The sequence below is a fragment of the Chiloscyllium plagiosum genome, chromosome 2, assembly GCF_004010195.1.
Source record: "Chiloscyllium plagiosum isolate BGI_BamShark_2017 chromosome 2, ASM401019v2, whole genome shotgun sequence".
Taxonomy (NCBI): Eukaryota; Metazoa; Chordata; class Chondrichthyes; order Orectolobiformes; family Hemiscylliidae; genus Chiloscyllium; species Chiloscyllium plagiosum.
The window spans coordinates 87,083,217-87,093,243 of record NC_057711.1 but is presented as its reverse complement, the minus strand read 5'-3'; the positions used below and the strand labels follow the sequence as shown (position 1 = coordinate 87,093,243).

The following is a 10,027-nucleotide window of genomic DNA, read 5'->3' as shown; positions in this document are numbered from 1 at the left end:
CAGAATGACGGTCATCCTGGGCAAAGCAGACTACATCCAAAAAGCACAACTACTTGCAGATACCAACACCTACCAAAAGAGGGAGTTTGACCCCACCCCACAGCTCACCAATAGGATAAACAACACACTGACGAGCCTTCAAAAAAACGGACAGATAACCAGGTTTAAATATTAGGGTCGCGAATGAAACTAGCCTCAGTGCTCCATAGCATTTTGGCTCAAGGAAAGTGATCCAAGACTCAAGATTGTTTTGGAAGGTAAATAACCTTTTCCTCATGCTCAAGTTTATTGCCATCGGGCAGAAGATACAAGAGTTTGAAAATAGTCAACAAGAGATTCAAGAACAGCTTTTTCTCCGCTGTTTTCAGACTTTTGAACGAACCTCTCATATATTAAAGTTGGTCTTTCTCTGCAGCTGTAACACTATATTCTGCCATTCTGTTCTATTACCCTGATGTAATCACGTATGGTATGATTTGCCTACATAGCACACAAAGCAATATTTTTCACGAGCAGAACAAGTGAATGAAGACACCTACTTTCCAAAGTGCAACCAAAGGCAGGAGAAGGATGCTTTAATGACCATTGAATGTTCACATTTGAAGGACCTTTTGAGTTGTGAGACTGATTGCAGTAGGCCAGGTTCCAATCATGGTTGATAACCCCGATGCAGCTAACAGCTAGTGCAACAGAATGAACAGGTTAGATCTAAGACTGGATACATGATGCATGCTTATTATTAGTGGTTATCTATATGTGGAGCTCCGACAGCAACAGAAAATTGAAAACAAAAATAACATAGCAGTCCTGATAAAGTATGATCAGGCTGGGACACAGTGCACAAGAGAAATGTGGGTAAAAGCACTTTAATGCTGACCACCATTATTCACAATCAATTATGTAGGACATCACTCATTTTCATAAGAAATATATGTTAATTGACGCAAGCTGGATTCCAAAACTTGCTTTTAAAGAAATCTAAGCCTCAGTTTTGGACACAGCAATTGTAATTTTTTTTTTAGATTAGATTAGATTACTTACAGTGTGGAAACAGGCCCTTCGGCCCAACAAGTCCACACCGCCCCGCCGAAGCGCAACCCACCCATACCCCTACATTTACCCCTTACCTAACACTACGGGCAATTTAGCATGGCCAATTCACCTGACCTGCACATCTTTGAACTGTGGGAGGAAACCGGAGCACCCGGAGGAAACCCACGCAGACACGGGGAGAACGTGAAAATCCACACAGTCAGTCGCCTGAGGCAGGAATTGAACCCGGGTCTCTGGCGCTGTGAGGCAGCAGTGCTAACCACTGTGCCACCGTGCCGCTGTGTTATCAGTAAGAACACCAAACCATTTTGATGTCTGAGGCTCAATTAAATAAAGTTACTATGCTGTCAACATATCAAATAGATCAACAAGCGAGGTCACAGTTTTGGGAGTGAAAGTATTTAAGCACAACGTGGATCTGTGGAAGCATGTTAAAGAATCAAAGAATCCCTACAATGTGGAAACAAATAGTCCACACCAAATAGTCCACACCTTTGGCCCAAATAGTCCACATCAACCCTCCCAAGAATAACCCATCCAGATCCATTCCCCCCAATCCTATATTTACTCCTGACTAATGCACCTAACCTACACATCCCTGAACACTATGGGCAATTTAGCATAGTCATTTCACCTTACCAGCACATCTCTGGACTGTGGGAGGAAACCGGAGAATGTGCAAACTCCACACAGACAGCTGTCAGAGGCTGGAATCGAACCTGGGTCCCTGATGCTGTGAAGCAGCAGTGCTAACCACTGAGTCCCCGGAGGGCTGGACAGATCAAGGGTGGGAGGTATTGTTTTGAGAGTTTGCTGCATCTGATCTGCAATTGCAACATATTGAAAGCACAATATTCGCTGCAAAATGCCACGGAACATTGAAGTCTGGAAAGTGCATTTTTTATTACAGACCCTGTGTGCCTGCCCTTTTGCAAGATGTTAAAAATCTCTCCAGTATCAGCCTGAAGGAAGAAGATGTATAAAAGTTCACATCCATTTTCACCTTTACAATGACTGGCAATGCTGTTCTTGTCCTGCTGAGGATTATGACTGCAGCAAAGGGCAGATTCATTGATGATCCTCCTTAGTGAAGCACAGATGCCTCACATATTTTTCCTTCCTGGTAGAAGAGCTCATCATGAACAGATATAGTTGCCTAATCAAATTCCTTTTGCTTCCTCTTCTTGCAGTTTGTCCTCTGCTCATATTTACAGTCATTTGTCAATTTCAAGGAAAGTGTATTCTAGTGCACCTTTATCTGGGAGTGAAGCTTTGAAATCTTTGGAACAAAATAACTAGGCCATACTGTCATGTTTACCCAATAAACATTTAAAACTTGAAACAAGTGTGGAAAGCATTAAAAGCATGTAGAATTGCAATAAAACGCCAGAAGAAAAAAAAAAATCAGTAACCACCATATATACTCAAGTAATAGTTGATCTCATGTAAAAGTCGACCCCCCATTTTTGGCTAAATAACCTGACATTTTCCATATATCTTGTGCAAAGTTGACCCTAGTTCTTCACAGGTAACAGATCAATATTTATGAGTCAGTGTGCCAGCCGTCGCATCCCACTCCAACTTTCCAGTCTGCCAATTGCTACGTGCCATTCCTGGTCTTACAGTCCGCTGGCTGTTGTGTTCCACTCCAGGTTTTCAGAATTACTGTAATTTGTTATATTTCCTTTATGCATTTAGAGATCATCTGGGCTTCTGCTAATGATATGGTATGAATTTTGACGGGCATGAATTTCAGCCCCTCAAAAGTAGTATCCATGTAATAGTCGATCCCACAAATTTAACATTAAGAAGTGGTCAAAAAAGTTTGACTATTGCTCAAATATATACCGTAAATCTATTAGTAGCAGATGATCCTTTTAAATATCCTTCATGCTGCTTAACCAATATTCATCGTTTTGGAGTAAAGTATTGATTAGAGAGCAGAACTCCAAAACCACATACCTGACATTGAAACAATATTGTAATCATGATCTTCCTCCACCATGTCCAGTGATTTTTCAATGCACATGTGCTTTAACCACTTTATGAAAATGGCATCTGGTTTTGCACTAGAATTGTGTACGCATGTTTTTAAACATTTATTCATAGGATGCAGGTGTTGCTGGCTATGCCAGCATTTATTGTTCATCCTTGAGGTGGTGAGCTGCCTTCTTGAACTTTTGCAGTCCCCTGTAGGTTAGGAGAGCAATTCCGGTAGTGGTAGTTAAAAACAATGATTTATTTCCAAATTAGGCTGGTGCGAGTCTTGAGGGAGAACTTGCAGGTGATGGAGTTTCTGTTTCCCCTGCCATCTGAGCAGCAGAGATTGCAGGTTCGGAAGCTGCTATTGAAAATACCTTAATAAGGGACTGTCGTGTATCTCATGGATGGCATGCCTGCTGCCACGGTGCATCAGCAGTGAAGAAAGAGACTGTTGAAGATGGCGTTATGGACAAACTTTGGATCCCTCAGGGATTAATATTTGAAAGGATTGACCTTTCATCAGAATGGTTTCATGAAACATCATCAAACTGAAACATGAACTCTTGTTCTCGCTCTACATATTTTACTTGCCCTGAGTATTTCTAACATTTTTCTGTTTTTATTTCAGATTTCCAGTAACTGGAGTATTCTGCTTTTTTAAAAAATGCAACACTTCTACATGAATTCCAATTAGTGTCTCAAATTTTATTCTGCACAGTTGTGAAAAATTATCTGACTTACACATCATATTTGAATATGGTTACCCACCTTGGTTGAGAGGGAGAACAGCAGAACCTTTTCCTGGCTCTTTCTGCAGTGGTTCAAAAGCTGCTGAAGAACCTGAAAGCAGAGATGGACATATTGATATTTCAACATCTGCTTACTGGATGCACAAGTCACAACAGGCACTTATAAAAAATTATTTCATGGATGGGCCATTACTGGCAAAGACACATCCCTAACTGCCCGAGAGAAAATGGTGTTAAGCTTCCTTTTTAACTGCTGCAGTCTATGTGATGTAGATCGCACCCACATTCAAAGGAGTTCCAGGTTTTTGCCTAGCTAAAGTGATGGAAATGTAGTATAGCTCCAAGTCAAATGGGACAACAGCACAGAGGTAACATATTAGGCCAGTAACCCAGAGTCTGGGACCAATGCTCTGGAGCCAAATGTTCAAATCACATCACAGCAGCTAGTCGAATTTAAATTCAATAAAATGATAAGCCTGAAAGAAAACAAAGTTTTGGTGGTTAGCAATGTTGCCTCACAGAGCCAGGTACCGAGGTTCGATTCCAGCCTCAGTTTGTATGGAATTTGCATATTCTCCCAGGGTCAGCTCCAGTTTCCTCCCACAGTCCAAAGATATGCAGGTTAGATGGATTGGCCATGCTGAAATTGTCCATAGTGTTCATGGATGTGCAGACTAGGTGGATTAGCCAGGGTAGACATGGAGTTATGGGATACAGTAGAGGTGCTATATCTCAGCAGGATGCTCTTCGGAGGATCTATATGGACTTAATAGACCAAATAACCACCTTCCACACTGTGTAGGGATTCTAAGATTCTACAGGTGACTGTGAAATTATTAGATTCTTCTAAATGCCCATCCAGTTCAATAATGTTCAGAAAGAATTTCCTGTCTTTACTCTCTACGCCTTCCATGTGACCACAAACCCAACACAATGTGGTTGACTTGTTCATGGGACTTGGGCATTACTGAATAGGCATTTACCAAAGTCAGGATGATGTGTTGCTTGGGGGGGGGAACTTCTGGATGGTGGTGTTCTCACATGTCTGCTGCTCTTGATCCTCTAGGTGGTAGAATCTGCAGTTTTGAAAGATTTCTGTCAGAGGAGGCTGGGTAACTTACAGCAGTGCACTTTGTAGATGGTATTTACAGTTGCCACTGCATGTTAATGGTGAAGGACGTGAATGTTAAAGATGCCAAATGGGATGCGAATCAGGAAGGCTGTTTGATCCTAGACAGTATCAAGCTTATTCAGTGTTGTTGGAGCTGCAGACATCCACTCAAGTGCATAGATGTCCATTACACTCCTGATTTGCGCCTTATCAATTGTGGACAGGTTTTGGGGAGTCAGGAAGGAGTTACTCACTCTAGAATTCCTAGCCTCTGACCAGTTCTTATAACATTGCACGTTGATAAGATCATCCTCTGATCTGAGTGGCTTGCTCGGCCATTTATGTCAAACTGCAGAGAAGACACCATGCTGATATTCCTATCTGTTGCATGCTTGCTGGAACAAGCTGGGCTGCAAAAAAAACCACCATCATTTGTACTTCTGTCACAGCTCTAGTCTTCTTGATGAGTGAGTAGTACGCATCCAAATAGACCTTCAGTCATCACACTAACCTCATTAGGATAATTTCTGTAACTCTTTAGATCAACTCCAGTTTAGGGGATAGCCATCTTCTCAAATATCACTCTTTTCCATTTAAAGGTGCAACATACAGAGAAATAACTCTCATCAGTAACCATTTTTAAATCATCATTCACAAAGATTTCAAAACTCCTCATCTCTCCACTTGGAAAATCATACTCTAATCAGGCAGAGTCAGCATGGCTTCATAAAAGGGGAAATTATGTCTGACTAATTTATTAGGGTTTTAGCAAGGAAGTCCTAACCAGACTGGATAGAGAGGAACTAGTAGGTGTGTTGAATTTGAGCTGCTAAAAGGTGTTCAAAAAGGTACCTCACCAAAGATTAAGTCATAAGATAAAAGCCCATGATGTTGGAGGAAATACACTGGTGTGGATAGAGAACTGGCTAATGGCAGGAAAGAGCAAGTGGAGATAAAGGGCTCTTTTTCAGGTTGGCAACCTGGAATGAGTGGAGTTCCATAGAGATCAGTGCTGGGATGATTTTTTTTTATTCACTTGTAGGACACGGATGTCATGGTTGGCCAGAATTTATTGCCTATCCCTAGTCACCCTTGAGTAGGTGACAGTAAGCTGCTTCTTTTTACCACTGCAGTTCACGTTTACCATATATTTTAATGCCTTGAAGGAAGGAAGTGTATATACTGTAGCTAGATGTGTAGACAGCACAAAAATAGGTGAAAAGACAGATTCTAAAGAGATACAAACAAATCATAGAATGATATTGATGGATTGAGTAAGTTGGCAAAAAGTTAACAAGTGCATTATAATGTAGGAAGAAGCGAAGTTGTTCATTCTGGAACAAAGATCAAAAGAACACTATTTAAATTGAGAAAAATTGCAGAAGGCTGCAACTCAAAGGGACTTGAGCATACTAGTGCACAAAACACATATGCAGCAGGTAATCAGGAAGGCTAATGGAATGGTGGTCCTTATATCAAGAGAGTTGGAGTAAAAGAGTAGGGAAGTCTGACTGCAACTATACACGGTGTTGCTGAGACCACATCTGGAATGCTGTCACCATGTCTGAAGTAGTGACTGCAGGTTTGGTCCTCTTATTTAAGGAAAGCTATTGTTTCATTGGAAGCAGCACAGAGATTCACTAGGGTGATCCCTGGTATGGATAGATTGTCTAGACTTTAGAAGAATGAGGGGTGATCTCATTGAAACAAAAAGGATTCCTCTCAAGGGCTTGATAGGGTAAATGTTAAGAGGATGCTTCCCCTCATGGGAGCATCTAAGACCAGAGAGCATAATCTCAGAATAATAGGCTGCCAATTTAAGTTTGAGATAAAAAGGAATTTCTTCTCTCAGAGGCTTGGGAGTCTCAAACTACTTGTCGCAGAGAGCTGTGGAGGCAGAGATCTAAGTTGAGAAAGACATTCTTGACCAAGAGGTGAATGAAGGGTTTTGGGGAAAAGGGAAGTGAGCAATGTCAGATCAGCCACATTCCTATTGTGTGGTAGAGCAGGCTCCGTGCACCTAATCGTTTAATCTTATTTCTTAGTATGGTGTTACGGTCTATGAAACGCTTTCTGGGAATGAATTAAACATCTCCAACTCTACAAAACTCATAAAACCGGGAGAAAAGCTTGGAAAGAAAATATCCTCCCAAATAAACAAACTATCTTCAACCCAACATCTTAAACAAGTTTCAATTTTTCCCAGAACATATGGACAAGCCTCAAAGGAATATGGACTGGACATGGCTGATATGGTCACTTGATATAAAAGAAGCAAAATAAAACCTTACCTGGCTCTGACTGCAGAAATCCTGACCAAACTGTTGGGGTACATAAGAACATCTAGCTCCTAATTCAGATTTAAGGTGACATTCCAAAATTGCTCTCCACCAGCGAATTGGACTTTAAGGTGCTTGATATTAAAACTGTGCTCCCAAAGCTATATAAGATAAGATTTCTAACATTTCTTTATTAATTTAGGATACTGGAACTTCAAAAGTTGGCATAAAGTTTCGGGAAACAAATATCTTCACTTAAGACACTAAAAGATGCAACCATATAGTCAAATTGCATGCATATTTAGTAGAACTATTATTGCCCACCTATTGAAGTACCTATGAATGTCATAGCCAATCCTATTAAGTAAGTTTGTCATACTTTGGTGGAAAGATCCTAAAAACAATGGTTCCTTGAGAAGTGCTGCTGAAATGTTCTCTGCTATTCATTTGTTTGAAAAAGTATTATTTATGAAGCAACTATATCATTGTCAAAATGCTTTCAATAGCGTGAAATTCTAACTTAATAAAGGTATTATTTAATTTTGTTTATATCACCTTTTAATCTATTTCTTTCACTTCAACTTAGTACTTTATTCTAAATCACGTATCAAGAATTCATGTTACTTGTACTCCCTTAAATGTTACCTTCAAAACTTGGTGTCTTAACAATGCATCATTTTCATCTGATCCCTAGCTTAATACTTCAGAAACTATCCGATTGTAAATTCATGATTTGGAGATGCCTGTGATGGACTGGGGTGTACAAAGTTAAAAATCACACAACACCAGGTTATAATCCAACAGGTTTAATTGGAAGCATTAGCTTTCGGAATGCTGCTCCTTCATCAGGTGATAGGTCAGGGAGGAGAGGGTGGAGTGGATTCAAAGGCCCTGGTCCTTTGAATCCTCCCACTTCCTCCAGACATGACCAGGGCCTCCAAGCCCTCCGTTTTTTCCTCTCCAGACGTTCCCAACAGTACCCCTCCACCGACACACTCATTCGTTTGACACTGGACAAAAATTTAACATCATGAAATTAGCTGTACAAACAACTGATAAATGTACAGGCGAGGTTTAATACCAGACTTTGTGCATCACCATCATCATGGAGCATGTTTAAATTGCTTAAGGCGACTCCACGACAAACATGGCACAAAATCTGATGGAAGAGCTTTTGTTCAACTTCCTGCCCTATCGTGCCAATGGATTATGACAGATGAATAAACCTCTTTACTGCATGAAGGAGGAAATTCTAAGGATTGTAAGAAATCATTTCTGGTGAAAAGACATATATCCTACTAACCACTGAGTGGACAAAGGATTGGAGTGGGTCAGTGTGGGAAGATGCAAATGAGCATGTGCCGGAGCACCAATGTTAAGATACCTGCAGTCACAATCACAGGAAAATGTTTTAATGAGAAATTTCAATTGTAAGTAGTCAGATAAGGAGTTTAAGTTAGAAGTGTCAACATAAAAATGTAACAAAATTTGTCTCACATCACAGGGTCGATTTTACACCCCCTTCCGGTATGTTGGCAAACAACGCCATGGTAATACTGAGCACCATGGGCACAATCTGCCACCTACTCACCTGCACCCGCCTTAGAACATAGAACAATACAGCACAGAACAGGCCCTTCGGCCCACGATGTTGTGCCGAACATTTGTCCTAGCTTAAGCACCCATCCATGTACCTATCCAATTGCCGCTTAAAGGTCACCAAAGATTCTGACTCTACCACTCCCACAGGCAGAGCATTCCATGCCCCCACCACTCTCTGGGTAAAGAACCCACCCCTGACATCTCCCCTATACCTTCCACCCTTCACCTTAAATTTATGTCCCCTTGTAAAACTCTGTTGCACCCGGGGAAAACGTTTCTGACTGTCTACTCTATCTATTCCTCTGATCATCTTATAAACCTCGATCAAGTCACCCCTCATCCTTCGCCGTTCCAACGAGAAAAGGCCGAGAACTCTCAACCTAGCCTCGTACGACTTCCTCTCCATTCCAGGCAACATCCTGGTAAATCTTCTCTGCACCCCCTCCAAAGCTTCCACATCTTTCCTAAAGTGAGGCGACCAGAACTGCACACAGTACTCCAACTGTGGCCTAACCAAAGTCCTGTACAGCTGCAACATCACTTCACGACTCTTGAATTCAATCCCTCTGCTAATGAACGATAATACTCCATAGGCCTTCTTACAAACTCTATCCACCTGAGTGGCAACCTTCAAAGATCTATGTACATAGACCCCAAGATCCCTCTGTTCCACCACCTGACTAAGAACCCTACCATTAACCCTCTATTCCGCATTCTTATTTGTTCTTCAAAAATGGACAACCTCACACTTGGCAGGGTTGAACTCCATCTGCCACTCCTCAGCCCAACTCTGCATCATATCTAAGTCCCTCTGCAGCCAACAACAGCCCTCCTCACTGTCCACAACTCCACCTATCTTCGTACCATCTGCAAATTTACTGACCCACCCTTCGACTCCCTCATCTAAGACATTAATAAAAATTACAAACAGCAGAGGACCCAGAACTGATCCCTGCGGAACTCCACTTGTAACTGGGCTCCAGGCTGAATATTTACCATCTACCACCACTCTCTCCCTTCGACCGGTTAGCCAGTTTTCTATCCAATTGGCCAAATTTCCCTCTATCCCATGCCTCCTGACTTTCCGCATAAGATCCTGACTTTCCGCATAAGAAAGCATTCCCTCACACAGTGAGGGAATGCTGTCGTTTTTTGTGCACAGCACGTTCCCACATGGGGAGGGAATGCTGTAGTAGTTTGTGCACAGCATGATCCCACAGTGAGGGAATGGTGTAGTAGCTTGTGCACAG

At 41.6% G+C, this 10,027-nt stretch overlaps 1 protein-coding gene across 2 annotated transcripts in view; it reads right to left on the bottom strand.

Annotated features, from left to right (window-relative positions):
* Window positions 1–10,027, bottom strand: part of ercc6l2 (excision repair cross-complementation group 6-like 2) — an 89,881-nt gene that overhangs the window by 47,279 nt on the left and 32,575 nt on the right. For both annotated transcript variants that reach the window (XM_043713493.1, XM_043713497.1), the window contains exon 11: window positions 3,805–3,876. In XM_043713493.1, coding sequence (XP_043569428.1) covers window positions 3,805–3,876 — 72 coding nt within the window. The remainder of the gene's footprint in view (window positions 1–3,804; window positions 3,877–10,027) is intronic.